This window comes from Apodemus sylvaticus, chromosome 3, assembly GCF_947179515.1.
Source record: "Apodemus sylvaticus chromosome 3, mApoSyl1.1, whole genome shotgun sequence".
In the NCBI taxonomy this organism is placed as follows: Eukaryota; Metazoa; Chordata; class Mammalia; order Rodentia; family Muridae; genus Apodemus; species Apodemus sylvaticus.
This window is the reverse complement of record NC_067474.1, coordinates 159,314,307-159,329,935: the sequence shown is the minus strand read 5'-3', so window position 1 is coordinate 159,329,935 and position 15,629 is coordinate 159,314,307. Positions and strand designations below refer to the sequence as shown.

Genomic DNA, 15,629 nt, shown 5'->3' with positions numbered 1-15,629 from the left:
AATTCTCTGTTTTTGAGACAGGGTCTTACTATGTGGCCCTGGCTGGCCTACAACTTACTGTATAGGACTAGGTTGGCCAGGAACTCACAGAGACTCTGCCTCCTGAGTAGTGTCAACAAATACATGGTCATTATGCCTGGTAATACAAACCAAGATGAATTCCTGATTCTCTGGCTGATGTATAAAGAACTTAGTTAGCTAACAGGAGTGATAGCTGATGCACACACGGTATGCATGTGGAGGTCAGGGGACAAAGTCAGTTCTCTTCCTCCTCTTTTACCTGGACCCAACACTTGAACTTGGGTTGTCAGGTTTTGCATTGTCAGGCCATGTCTCGAGTCTCAGTTTTTTTTCTAAGCTCATATGAGCTTAGGAAAAAAGAGTCAGGTAGCCTTCTCTAGGAGGAGTTGAGGTCATTGTGATAAACAGCAGGGTCTGACTTATATTTCCAGGCCAGATGGAATAACTGACACTGGCTTCATTCTCCTATTGAGATGAGCCCTAAATCTACATGAAATAATAGCAGCTTCAGAACACAGGACATCGACGCACAAAGGACAGTGACCCGTGCAAGATGGGAAATAAAAGAGGTGAAACTTATGGCTGGCTTAGCTTGAGAAGTTTCCAGGCTATGTGCTGGGAGAGGAGCCTACAACAGAGGCCTAAAGAGTGGAGGCGTTGAAAAGACAGAACCGAGCATCCACAGAGACCGACAGCTAAGTCTATAGCAGTGGACCTGTGGGGAGAGGGCTGTGTGGAGAAGCTACTCATCTAGGAGGATCTGAAGGACCCGGCTCTGAGCTGCACCAGAGCCCCAAAGTATGTGGGACATTGAGAAGAGTCTCAGGCAAGTGTTGCCTCTGTGATTTATTGGCCCCAGATTGAATGCTGCTCTGGCTCTATCTTGAAAACCATGGAAGGAAGAGCTGAAGGGTCAGCCAGGATCCCAGGAGATGGCCTGTGTTCCCCACACACCTCATAATGCATTTGGGACACACATGCCAAGCACCCAACAAGGCAAAACTGACAGGCTATGAGCAACCACCGTGATATAGATGAGAGGCAGCACACTGTGAGGACGAGAATATTTTCAGGAGGGACCCAGCGCTAACGAAGTCGGTAGAATATACTAAAAAAAACTGTTATCAGAACTGGAGTTCTATATGTTTAAAAAATAGAGACACAGAAATCAAAACTGACATCAAGAAATGAAAATTTTACTGGATGTGTGACACACAAGCTGGAAGGGAACTCCAGTTGGCCTGCCATACCTGTGGGCTGCGCATCTATGCTTCGCACAGCTAGAGCTTTCTCCATGTCATTGTTTCCCAAACAAAGCATAACAACCATTTCCATAGCACTTACATTGGCTGAGGCACTGTAAGCCATTTAGAGACTGTAAATGTGCAGAAGGCCGTGCGTGTCTGTACGAATAACCACACTGCTTTATAGCCTAGAAGATTCATGGATCTTAGCATACCAGGTACCTTGAACCAATTCACTGCCACTCTGAGATGCCATAGGTTATACAAAAGCAATAGTAAAGTTAATCATGGATTAAAAAAAAAAAAACATATGTACAAAGGAACAAGGCTAAGATGACAAAGATAACAGATTTCTTGTTGAAAAAAAAAATGCAAGTGAGAACATGGCCAGCAACCCCCATAGTGTTGAAAGCAGGCAAACAGCTATCTCTTAGAAACCTACTCCTAGAAAAAGGGTTTCAAAAATCAGGGTATCTCAGTTGTTGTTCTTTTGCTGTGAAGAGACACCATGACCAAGGCACCGCTTATAAAAGTAAGCATTTAATTGGGGGTTTGCTTACTGTTTCAGATGTCCATTACCCTCATGGTGGAGAGCATGGTGGCGCACAGGCAGACATGGTTGTGGAAGACAAGCCCAGGGCTTTATACCCTGATCCACAAGCCTCAGGCAGATAGTGAGACTGGGCCTAGCATGGGCTTTTAAACCCCAGAGGCCACCCTCCGTGGCACACCTTGTCCAACAAGGCCACACCTCCTCTAAGAAGGCTGCACCTCCTAGTGCTTCTCTGAACTAGGGACTAGACATTGAAATACAGGCACCTATGGGAATAATTCTCATTGAAACCACCACAAAGGATGAGGCGAGGGTGTTCTTAGACACAGAAATGATAAAAGGATTTATTATCTAAGGCCAAAGCTTCCAAAAGCATTAAAGAACATTACCCAGCAGACAGAAAACGGTGCTAATGGAATTTGAATCAGCACAAAGGAGGGAAGAAATCCTGATGTGAAGACAGGAAAAGCATACAGGGCTAGGCTTCGTACGTACGTCTCCTCAGGAGGGAACGGCTGCTTAGACAAGCATGACAACACTGAGGTGGTTTCTGTACCACATAGAGAAGTGAAATGATTAACAACTATGGCATGAAGTCTGCAGGGGACAAATGCAAGTTCAGCACTGTGATTCTGCATATGAAATAGTGTGATGCCATTTAATGGTAGACCAACATACTGAGTTAAATACTGTAGCCCCTCCCAAAATAATAATGATAATTGTAGGTAAGTAATAAAGTGGGAAGATAAGTGCTTGATGAATCCAAGAGAATGCAGAAAATGGGGAAGACAACATATGAAACAGATAACAAGCCATAGCAAGACAGCAGACAAAAACTTAATGGTGCCAATTAATTGTGTGTGAGATCAATATAGAGATGGTCAGACTGCATAAAAAAGGGCCACAAGGAACGGCCTATAATCAGGCTGGAGGCTTAGGCAGGAGGATCATGTGTTCAGGGTCTGCATGTGTTATGTAGTGATATACTATCTCCAGCCTTCCCCACACTCGTTAACTATAAAGACTCAAATAGGTTAAAAGGGCCTAAAAGGGGGTGGGGAGGCACACTACACTTTAGTCATGAGGAAGGAAGTAGGAGTCACATTGATTAATGTCAGAACAAAGAATATTAGCAGAGATAAAGAAGGTAATTTCCTAATGATAGGAGAATTAATTAATCAAGAGGACATGACACATGTGAACACTGATACGTCTAATCACAGACTCTAGCCTTCTGACATTGTGACACTGTGTCATCTCTAGAAGCCTCACTTGAGAACTGTGCAATTGACTTACAAAGAAAGAAACTGCAAAAAGATAAAAGAAAATCTCAGAATGTTTTAATACGTTTACAGTCTCGTGTTGCACTGCATTTGTAGCTGGCCCCCGGGCTGCACATGGCTCGGCCTGAGAGTTAAACAGACCTGATTAGAACTTTAAAGTGTGTCGACAAGCGAGCTTGCTTCAGGTCTGATGAAGACTGACTCCTATACAATAGCCTCTGACCTCCACATGCGCACACACGCGCGCACACAACACACACATACACACACACACACACACACACACACACACACCAACCAACTGTATATAAAGCCTGGTGTATGCAGTGATGAACAAGAGTCCTGTCTCAAAAAGTCAGGGACTGACATCCAAGATTGTCTTCTGACCTCCACACATGTGACCCCTATAAACACACATCATTCATAACTGCATGCATACACTGGTACAAAGGTTAAAAAAAAAAAAAACAGGAAAATTGAAAGAGAACAGGTAAACAGAGAAAGAAAAGCTAAACATCTGAAATCCATGAACTAGAATCTATAATTGCAGTGGAAAAAAATCAGTGAGATCAAACGTTGTCTTTGGGGGCTCGGGAGACTGCTCAACCTTCAGAGCTAGCAGATGACCAGGGTCTCTGCTCTCTTGTTGATAGGCGTTTAGAATGAGGGAGAAGCATCAGCAGCACAGCAGTAAGAACACTGGCCCTGAGCAGAACAGGCCTAGATGGAACCATTTCTATCACTGGTCATCTTGAGCAAGGGCTGGTCTTTATTTCTCCATCTATCAGCTAGGGACAGTGTGCTGAGGCTTGTACCCAGGGGTCACATGTATAGTGACCAACATAGTGCTGGACACTGCAGGTTGTGAAGCATATGTTGACCTGTTTGTGACATGACAGGTCTTCTTGTGTGATGCTTTAGGATTTTTTTTCTATTTTGAAACTTTTTTATTAGCAAATATGATGTCTATTTATTGTGTTAAATACGAGGTTTTAAATATGAATATTCTATGGAGTGGCTAAATTGAGCTAACTTCTTAGTCTTTACTAAGTCAAGTCTTAGTCTTAAACTTCCCTTGTTATTTTTATTGTTACTATGTTATTGTCATTCAGTTTTTGTTTACTTTGTGCATTTATATGTGTGCATATGGCAGAATGTGTATGTGGAGGTCAGGAAGCAACTTGAGAGAATCAGTTCTCTCCTTCTACTACATGGATCCTGGAGATTAAACTCATCTGGGAGCTTGGCAGCAAATGCCTTTAGCTGCTGAGCCATCTTTCCCACCCTGTTGCTATTTTGGGGGCACAGACTCAGTATGTAGTACATTCTAGCCTCTAGTGCTCAGTTCTCCTGCCTCCACTTTGTAAGTGCTGGGGTTGCTGGTAAGCATCGCTTTGCCCATCACCATCCCACCATTGCTCTTGGACTCAATCTATTACTGAATATATGTGTGTGCTGTAGATATGATGTGGTAAAGTGGCCAGGGGACCCTGAGCAGCCTGCATAGCATGAGGCACCAAATAAAAAACAAACAAACAAACAAACAAAAAACTTGAGCAGCTGTCTCGCTTGTTTCTGTTTTGTGGTTTTCCTGCCCCAGGTGGACAACCAGCTCATTGGTACTACCCAGCCCTTCATGCTCTATGTGACCCCCCTGAGCAATGAGAACGAAGTCATTGAGACAGGTCCTGCTGTGCAAGTCAATGCCGTGAAGTTCCCCAGTAAGAGCGCGCTGACCAACATCTACAAGGTGGGCTGGCGGGGAGGCTGGGGACAATGGCACGTAGGAGGCACGCTTGCTCTCTCACAGGCCACAGAGCAAGCAGCAGCACACTGTGTACAAAGGCAGCTCTCTGGGCCCAGCCGCATGTGGCTTTTGTTTGACCGTTGAGGGAGATGTTCAGGGCACCTTTTCTCGGCACCCTGTATCCTCCGTTGTCAGCAAGCTTGGTAGTGCTGAACCCAGGGAGGCCACTGGCGTCGTTCCTGAGTGGAGCAGTGTCTTGCAGGCTGCTGAGGTTACTGGATGTTGAGCAGTCCAGAAGTCCAGGAGAGCTATGTGGAGTCTGTCCTTGGAATAAGGTGCTACGTAAACGGCCATGAGTATACTACCAGTCACTAGTAAAAAGCTAGGAAGCTTTCTGACCTCAGGGTTCCGATAGTAGAAGCCGGCTGTGATAACAGCAAGCTATAAATGCCAGAACCTGCTTTCTAGTCCTTGGTCACCAATGCTGATGGGAGCAAGGCAACCCGAACCCCAACCCCAGTCATGTAACTAGTGAGGCCCTAGGGATCAAGCAGGGTAGCAGAGTGTCCACTGAACGCCGGGAGTTCTGTTCACTGTAACAAGCAAAGAGAGGTGAACCGCAAGTCATTTATCGTTAAATCACTCAGGCAACGAAACCGTGAGACAGGATCTTGCTTTGCTGCCCAAGCTGATCTGGAACTGCTGGGCTCAAGCAAGCCTCCTGCCTCTGCCTTCCTTAGTAGCAGAAACTATAGTGTCTGCCTGCCGGCCTCACTGGGACCTGCTGCTTCATGGCACAAATGAAAGCTGCTTTGGCGCAGGACTGTAAACCAGACTTTCTTTCTCTCTAGCACCTGATGGTCACCGCTCAGAGGTTCACAGTACAGATTGAGGAGAAACTGCTGCTCAAGCTACTAAGTTTCTTTGGCTACGATCAGGCAGAATCAGGTAAAGCTGATCACTCTACTCTTCTGCCTGGGATTGGCCCACAATAGTGTGTTGTTCTGTTTGTAAAACACAGGTAGTCGCTAGACACCAACAATGCTGCCTCTCTGCCTCCTAATCTGAGGTAGCTGGCTCAGGTTTGGGATTTAGCAGCTCCTTTCCCAAAACTGTTTGTTGTCTGAGTTATGTCCAGGAACTAGGCTGCCCTGAGAGGGTCTTGGCATCCTGGAGTGTGCAATGGCTGGCCACTACGAAACAGTACACCCTCCTTTCCTTTGCAAGTCCTGTCCTTCCACTCTAATAGAATGGAATGATGGCCGTCATTTAACAGGCCACTTTGTTATGAAACCAGCTCAGGGCTAAGAGTCAGAAATGCCTTTTTGGCAGTTGCTTTGGTTTAGTTTGAAAAAACAAAACTGGCTAACCACAGTTATTAACTTTTAACTTCTGTACCCTTGTACCTTAATGTCATTACAAAGGTTTCTTGCTGTCCTTTGGCCTTTGGAAAGGGAGTCAGATCACTATCAGAAAGCCTAAGCTTCTGCAGAGCTGCAGGGAGAGTTCAGCTGTTGCTTCTCTAGCTTCCCTGTCACAGCCCCTTCTCCTGCTGTCAGATGGCTCCAGCTAAGAAAGAAGTCGATGATGCACAACAACCTTTTTCAAAGATTTATTTTATGTGCATGCGTGCATGTGTGTATAAATGTCTTCCCTGTGTGTACAGTTACCTGTGGAGGCTGGGAGAGGGAGTCAGATCAGGTAGTTGTGAGCTGGCCTGATTTGGCTGCTGGGAACTGATCCAGGCCCTCTAGAAGAGCACTAAGCACTCTCAACTGCTGCGTCATCTTTCTAGCCACTTGGCTAGTTTTTTATGTGCTTGTTGTTTTGAGACAGTCTTTGTAGTTCATGCTCAAGTTCATGATCTTACATCCTTTAGGTTGTTACTGTATGCATTTGGGCATCACGTTAGCCAGAGGGAAAATGCATATGTATGGATATATATGTATATATATATATCCACAATGCAGTATATATACCTACAATACAAGAAAACTATTTCTGTCTTTATAATCTAGATTTAGAATTGAGTTTTAAGTCTTCAGCATTGCAGATAAAATAGGATTAAGCTTTTAGAGCATTTAGGATTGTCTAGGGATTTTTCTCAGTACTACGTATTACCTGCAGGTAGCATACATGGGGTGCTGGGCTCTGTCCTTAGTGCCCCAAAAAAAGAAAGTAAAGAGAAGGAGACAACTATTTGGGAGGAAGAGAAGGGCCGTGTCTGCTTAGTCCTGTTTATCTGGAGTCACTCAGCCGCCTGAGTCCTCAGCAGCCAGCAGGCGTTCTGTGTGGCTCCTTCCCAATAAGAGTCACCTCAGGCTTCATGGGCTGCATTTTTCTTGTAAATCTCTCTTGGAAGTTTTTTAAGCCTTGCACAGAGAAGCTTAGGCTTTGGGGAAGACCTTGTCTGCCTGTCACTACTTTTCCTCTACTTTCAGTAGGCAGTTGAGTGTGGAAGACAGGTCTCCCTTAGAGCATCCTTCAACCTCGAGTACAACTACTGGCAGCTTCGACTGGGAATGTGCAAAGTAGCTGTGAGCATTCTCTCTGGTTTTCCTTTGACGACCCGGGAGCCAGTGGGAAGCTTACTGCCTAAATGGACATGTGCATCCTGCAATGCACGGAGTGCACTGCTCTTCTAGCCATGTCCCTCCTTATGCTCACGGACTGGCAATTAGAAAGTCTGCCTCGATTATCTTGCTTCTGCGACTTGCCCTGCTCGGGAGGATGCTGTGCTACTGAAAGTAAAGGAAGAGTAATGACAGGCAGCACTTTGTCAGGAACTGTGTTTATCCACACAGTGTTGTTTTATGCTTCCAGTGTCCTTTTTTTGGCTCAGCTGTACTGTGCTCTAGAGTCATATGACCTAGGTCATGGGTACTTGTGATGACAGCAGTAGTTCTGGAAAGTCTGTGGCCAGCAAATGAACCTGTAACCTTTGCCTTTCTAAGATACTGTCTGCTGGGTGGCTCAGAGTCACAGCTTAACACATGAAGCTACCCTACCTTTGTGTAACCAATGTAACTGTCTACTTTGATGTAGAAATGGCATCTGCATATTGTATGCATTCCTGAGCCCATGAAGAAACTAAGAAAGTTTGTGTAGGTTTTTGTTTGTGTAGGTTTTTAGGTGAGGTCACACATGTTTGAATCTTGACGCCAACAGCTTTTGGTTTTGTTTTCTTACTTATGCCTTTGGATCAGAGGTGGAAAAGTATGATGAAAACATCCACGAGAAGACAGCAGAGCAGGGGGGCACGCCCACTCGGTACTACTTCGAGAACCTCAAGATCAGCATCCCCCAGATCAAGCTCAGTGTGCTTACCTCCAGCAAGCTGCCCCTGGACCTTAAGGTGAGCTCGCGGCTGGCACACTCTCCGTGGGAGTGCGCGCCGAGTGCTTATTTCTCTGTCTGGAATTCGTACCCACAGCATTTATTTTGTACCTTTCCTTTTATAGGTGTTCATTAATTTGTGAAATACTCTTTTTGTCTAATGTTTAGGCATCACTTTGATGAAGATCAACATATTACCAAAAAGGATAAAACTGGATGATTTAACTCTCATCTATTCTTTGGATGATTCTAGATTTGCCTTAGGGCAGTAGAAACCTTTTTCCTGGGCTTGGTCCTGATCTTAGGAACTGAGACTAAGATAGCCTTTCTTTTGACCCACTGCCCAGATCTCTCTTGCTGTCTTCTAAGTATCTATTTATACTGGAATAAGTGTCACTTAGAAAGGTCTGCCACCCTTGAGGGAGACTCAACTATAAGCTTGCTGGGATATGGCCTTGTATAGCTTCAGGACATAACCCTCCTACTAACCGTCTTGATCCACAGGTGACCAGCACAGCCATAGCAACACCTTCACTTTTAGTAACAAGGCGTATTTAAAGGAAGGTAGCAGGCTGACATTCAAATCCAACTCTGTCATGTCTGGGTTCTGCACTGCACTATATTGTGCTGCCCCTGGCACAAAGGTAAGGCTGTGCTGGCATTAGACTGCGTGTCCTCAATGGTACCCTTGCTTAGTAGATGGGGAGACAAAAGTATATGGTCCTGTTTCTTCAGCCTGGTTGGCAGCAAGGTGCTGCTGAAAGGGAGAGCATCTAGCCTGACTCTAAGTCTGCCTCCGACGGGAAGCCATTGCTTCTGGTTCTCTCTTGTGTTGTGCTTGAAGACAGTTGTCCAACCCTCCCTCTTCCCATTGCCCACTCGCTTCCCCTCCTCCCTTCTCTGAGAAGATCCAGGATGGCCAGTCTCTCCACAGAGGAACATATAGATAGCTGAAATGAGTTGTGAGCCTGCAGTGCTAGGCTCAGATGCCCATGCCAATTCTGCTGCAGGGTCAGCCTGCAAGTGCAGGGGACCTTTAGTCCAGTGCACAGCTGCATGAGGAGGGTCAGCACAGCCCCCCTGTAGCCTGTTTTTGCACTGGGGGAATGTGAACCCAGCACTGCTAAATCTTCAAGTTTATATGGAATCTCCTGGTTTTTAACTGTTGGCAACCAATTCACCTTAAAAAAAAGAAAACAAAACAAAAACTGACTAAAACCCAGCCTTGTGGGCTTGACAGAACACATGTGTGGGCCTCATGTGCCAGAGTCTGCCAACTCCCAGCTTCTAAAATAGACCTATAGCTGATGAGACAGCTGTCTGCTCAGCCTCAGCCTCTAGATAAGGCTGTGATGGAGTGATGGCTTCAGTGAATGCAGACAAGGGAGGGCCAGCTGGGACCAGGGGCAGCATCCTGAGAATAGAGGTACGGTGTCCTTCTCCTCTCCCCACTTTGCTGCTCAATCTGCCCTAATGTTGTATTTCCCAGGAGGCTGAAGATGATTATAATTAGCCAGGGAGTGAGGGGAAAACCATGGGAAAACTACTGTCTTGCTAATATCCACAAGTATCCACTTGACTTATGTGACCTTTGGAATGGGTTTGTTTGATAAAGTCTGTTCCCCCCAGAATACTTGGCTCTCACCCAGCAAGCCAATGCTAAGCATTTCCTGCAAATGGAAAACTTCTTGATTTAAAATCATCTTGTTAAAGAGCACAGACCCCAGCATTCCTCTCAGTGCTCCCAGCAGAAGTGCCTGGTCCCTAGTCCTATGGTACCATTGCCATGTGTCCTCTGCAGTCCCGTGGTATTGGTGCCATGTGTCCTCTGCAGTCCCGTGGTATCGGTGCCATGTGTCCTCTGCAGTCCCGTGGTATCGGTGCCATGTGTCCTCTGCAGTCCCGTGGTATCGGTGCCATGTGTCCTCTGCAGTCCCGTGGTATCGGTGCCATGTGTCCTCTGCAGTCCCGTGGTATTGGTGCCATGTGTCCTCTGCAGTCCCGTGGTACCATTGCCATGTGTCCTCTGCAGTCCCGTGGTATTGGTGCTCTGTGTACTCTGCAGTTCCATGGTACCAGTGCCATGTGTCCTCTGTAGTCCTGAGGTATCGGTGCTATGTGTCCTCTGCAGTCCAGTGGTACTGATGCCTTGTGTCCTCTGCAGTCAGTCCCATGGTACCCATGATGCCATGTGTCCTCTGCAGCTCTTACTGGTGCTGTATGTGTTCTGCTGGAATGAACTCAGTCCTCCACATTGACTGTCTTCCTGGTATTCTGTTGAAAGAACATTTTTAGAGCACTCTTAAGCAGATGGCACCTGTGTTTCAGGAGAATGCTGGAACTGGGACTTCAGAGTTGAGCTCTGGGCTTGTGGAAGTCACCATGTTACCATACCTTGAGTATTCCTCCTGGAGTCTGGGATTCCTAAGACAATATCACTTATTCAGAGTTTTCTAACAGAGTAACAGGCCTTTATTAGGAGCTCTTAGGAAGAGCAATATGTTCTTTCTGATGAATATGGAATCATTAAAAAATGTGCTTAGGAAACGGAGCCCTCTCCCTGAACAGCAGCAGCCACAGGAGTCTGACTAAAAGGTAACCCTGTCTTAGTATTGAAGGAACAATTGCCTCCATTCTCTGGATTCCAGAGGCTGTCAGAAATCTGGGGGGTTGCGCCTATCCAGATTTACACTGAGGTACACTGTTGCTAGATACAGTGTCTGTCTGGTGACTCAAAGGCATCCACACTGTCCAGGTGACTCTAAGCTGTCTGCTATTTTCACTGGATTGTGACTGACAGAAGACGGGAACCTCATATTCCATTTCACAGACACAGGAGCACAGCTGCCCCTCCCTTCTCCTCGTGCTCTCTCAGTGTGGAGTTTGCATGTTAGAGATGCCATGGCATATTGAAAATCCAGGTAGCTTTTAATGGGGATTTCCTCGACTCCTTTAAAGATCAAAAGATACCAGGGGGTCTTTAAAAGGTTTCAAAAGGTGGCCTACAGCAGGCCTTTTCCCATTTAGAGCACTGGGGTATAACAAAAGAAGGACCTTAATTGAGCAATCTAGTTTGGAAGAAAACCCACACTTTAATGGTCAGAGAGCAGGCGGGTAGGGGTAAGGGGGGGATTTCAAACAAAGACACTATTTAAAAAGCCTAAAACTGTCTTCTCAAAGGCTTGAAATAATTTGTTGGGAAACTTCAGACCCTTTACTTTTTCCCTCCCTCTCTAAATAAAAACCAGATTTGTTAAAAGGAAAAAAGATCCAGTATTGTTAATTGTGTTTCAGAAAGTGCCCGAGAGGGAAGCAGCCCCATAGCTTTAAACACTGTCCCCAAAGGGACATAGGCAAATGCCCTGCTTCACATAAACAGTCTCTATGTGCCATAAATAAACCTTTAGAGAATGAATTCCAGACAGTTTTGTTTAGTGTGGGATAAACTAAGAAAGGAAAGGACACGGCCCAGGGACTAGCTGTGATCTGAGGCCTCGTGGACAGGTATTTCTTCTTTCAACTCGGCGCCGTCTCTGGAAGGCTTCAGTCCTTTGTCTGGGAGGTGGGAGTAGATACCTTTTCTATTTTATCAAGAACTTATGAGCACGGGTGGCTTTCTCCAGAATCCGTTTTACAACAGGAAGATGCTGCTTGAATAAATAAGTATCGGAACTGTGACCTACCGTATGCAAGCAGTGGCTCAGTTCCTCACGAGGGTGCAATCCTGGTCGGCCTTCTCTTCCTCTCACACCTTCTTCCATAGACCAGATCAGCTTGAAGGTGGCAGAGTACTTCATACCAAGGGCTGGCCCTGCGCCTCTGCAAATAAGGATCCCCAGAGAGTAAATGACTAGGTGAAGACAGTTTCACTCCGGGGCTCAGTACTTCCTTGGTTCCAGGGTAGATGGTGCCTGTTGTGAGGACTTTGCAGCCCGGTAGAGGTCAAAGGTCCCTGCAGCAATATACCAGTCTCTTGTAATATTTGGTCGCAATGAGGAATTTCTGTTTTAGTGTTTTGTTTTGTTTTGTTTTAATTTTCTGGCTTAAGTTTTTCTTTAATCATGCTTTTTAATCTCTTCTTATTGGAGTTGCATTGGTAAGACCACATCCTTACTTTTCAGTCCCTTTCATATCATGCTTGGCCTTTGACTGCGAATAAGGAGGTTAAGCTGGCTAGCAGTTTCTCTGTCGGGGAAATGGGAGAAATTAGGCATGCATGCTGTCTGACTTTGTGCCTACTCACTCTTTAGTGGGGAGCACGGCTGAACAAATGCAGACGGGCTTTGAGAAGAAAGAGTGGAGCCCCCTGGCTTGGTCGCCTTCTACCAAATGGATAGTTGTTGTTGTAAAAACCGCACATTCAAGTCTAGGATCTCACAACTCGTCATGTAACTTTACTTGTAACCATGATGTATCTGTAGTCAGGATGAATCTAGGTAGGCTGGCCTTAAATTTAGTCTATCTCTCAAGTTCCAAAGCACTTGTTACTTCCACCAAAGACAAGATATCAATAAAGAGTTTATAAAATGGGAAGAGATAAAAGACTGATAGAAATCTGGCCATCATCAGTGTTTAACCCCCCCTAGTGTTGACTTTAGCAATCTTCCTGTCTCAGTTTCCTAAGCACTAGAATTACAGGGGTGTGCCACCACACTGGCAACTCAATGATGGTCTTATCCCCTAAAATTCTTCCTTCTGATATTGTCGGTGACATTCCACGGTACCAGACCAGTGTTCTCTCCCTGTCCTCGGCTCGAAGGGTCTGGTCAGTAGCTATTTGATTGATTGTCTTCTGTTTGCTATATATTTGCCTGTGTGTCCAGACCATGTATCGTCTACACTCCTTTTTCTACTGTTGCTTCTTGGCCTTGTTTTGTTTTGTTTTATTCTTCATGTTGAGTGCCAGGTTTCGCTTCTGTGAACTGTCTGATCCTAGTACTTGGCCAGGTTTCTATCAGGTTACTGGTCTTTTATCTCTTCTCTACAAACTCTTTATAAGTCTTTTCTTTGATAGAAGTACCAAGTGTTTTTCAGGGTTTAGTTTTCCTTTTTATTTGACTGTGTGTGTGCGCGTGTGTATGTGTGTGACAGCCTTGGGTGTTGTTCCTCAAGAGCTGTTCACCTCGTGTTTTAAGATAAAGTCTCAGTGACCTGGGCCTTACCAGTTAGGGTGGATTGGCTGGCCAACAAGTCCTGGGTATATGCCTGTCTGTGCCCCCCATGTGCTGGAATTACATGCATAACTCATTGTGCCTGATGTGTTTGGGGGCATGGGGGTACACCAAACATGATGAAAACCCCATTATCTTTCAAAGCCATTGTTGTCTCTCACAGGTCAGATGGGTGGAGCTGGCTTTAGCAGAACCTTTCTAGTGAGCCCATATCTTTAAGATGGATAATTTCAGCTTTTCCATGTGGTAGAAGCATCAGAAAAACCTGTGTAGAGGCCTGAAGGTCTCTCGATTCTGAGACTTACTGATTCCAGGGCCTTACCTCTGAAGCGAATGACAGTTATTAAAGATTCTAGTGAAGGGAAAATACTTTCAGCAAATATACCAAAATATATCCATGGAAGATGCAAACTGTGGCCATTTTAACTTATAAGTACCCAGGGACACACTGAATGTGTACAAGCTGTTCACATAGAAAAAAGAAACATTGTTGGTGTTGTTAAAGGCCTGGCTAGATTAGGGCAGAGCCCAAGATTTATAGTGGAGAGTACCCAAGATAGTCCTCAAGGTTATGAGCAAAGCTAGAGCACTCACAGTTTGTTACAGGACCACATCAGTTAGAATGGGAGCACTGTGGTGAGCAGACCGGAAAAAAAAAAAGTGGAAACAGTCATATGACTATACTAGAAAGAGGTCTTCTGCTCATTAGTGCTTAGGCAGATACTGTCTACAAAAGCATGCAGGGATCAAGGTTACATAAGAAAGAACCAAGCATGCAGTGTCACGGTGTGAGTGTGAAGTAAAACAGACATTGGGCTTTGTGACCTTAGTAATGAGGACACAGAGCTTCTGACCATAAGAGAGATTGAAAAGAAAGCTCTTCTTCAAAGTAAGCTTGTCTCATGATTGAAAGACACCATTTAATGAATGGTGAGGCCAGATACAGGGAGAGAGAAGGTTTCTGCAATATGTGTATGCATATATAAAAGTCCTCCAGAGCAAGACAAACACAGATAACTCACTGGAGACATGAGTAAAGACCTGAATGAGCATATTGTAAAAACAGTGTCCAGGAGCTAAAATGGTTATTAAATGTGCACAGCCTCATTATCGTCCATGAACTGGGGTACCAGCACATACCCTAAGATCTAGGGGTGTGGCTCAGGGGCAGAGTGCTTGCCTAGTATGCATAAAGCCCTGGGTTCAGTTCCAGCAGTACACACACACACACACACACACACACACACACACACACCCCTAATCAACAAAACCCCAGGAAAGTTATTCTTCCAGTTATTGATGAGAAGATAAAACAAGGGCCTTTCTAGACTACTGGAAAAAGTACAAGCTTTCTTTCCTGGTATCTCTGTGAAACCTTTTGGCAGTATACACTCAGGTCGAACATGCTCATTCTTTATTAGCCAGTAACTCTGCTCCTCCTAGACATGCACCAAACAAAACAAAATAGAAACAACTCAATGGTTATTAAATGTGCACAGCCTGCACAGGAGAATCTGGCAGATTCTCCCAGAGGACTTTGAATGCTACAGCTACTTCATTCATAATAGTAAATGATTATCAGTGGCTGGGTGTGGCAGTACACACCTCTGATCCTAACACTCTGTAAGAAGAGTCAGCAGGATCTCTGTAAGTCTGGGGCCAGCTTGGTATACATAAAAGTTCCAGGCCAGCCAGGGCTACATAGAGAACCCTCTCTGTCTCAGAACAACACCCAACTTTCCACCAACACTAATGGTTAAATGGGTATTACTTGTGTGGTGTAATATATAAAAATGAAAATTAATAAGATATACTATATGCAGCAACATAGAATGCAAATCAGGAAACCATAATCTGTGGAGAGAAGAAATAGTTTGTGCAGAGGGCAGGCTGTTTTCAAGGCAGAAAAGACAGTCTACTTTCTGACCTTGGGACTGCTGCGATGGTTTAGTAGTTAAAGCTCTTGTCATTGTAAGCAAGAGGACTGGAGTCAGGATCTCAGAACACCACATAAAATCAGAGTGGGCGTGTTGTCCTGGCTACAGTTCCAGTCTTGGAAAGCAGAGAAGAGATGCCTAGAGCAAGCTGGCTAAGGAAGAGTGGCTGTCTGGGTGCTCTGAGTTTAATCAGAATACTCTGCCTCAAAGAACAAGGTGGGAAACAGTCAAGGAAGACTCATATCAACACACACACACCACACACACACACACACATACACATACCACACACACATATGCACAACACATACACACACACACACCACACACACACACA

The 15,629-nt window shown here is 45.2% G+C and overlaps 1 protein-coding gene across 1 annotated transcript in view; it reads left to right on the top strand.

The window, feature by feature from the left end:
• Vps13d (vacuolar protein sorting 13 homolog D) overlaps positions 1–15,629 on the top strand; it is a 223,242-nt gene that overhangs the window by 133,876 nt on the left and 73,737 nt on the right. The window contains 3 exon segments of the mRNA XM_052175887.1: positions 4,702–4,851; positions 5,700–5,796; positions 8,055–8,203. Coding sequence (XP_052031847.1) covers positions 4,702–4,851; positions 5,700–5,796; positions 8,055–8,203 — 396 coding nt within the window.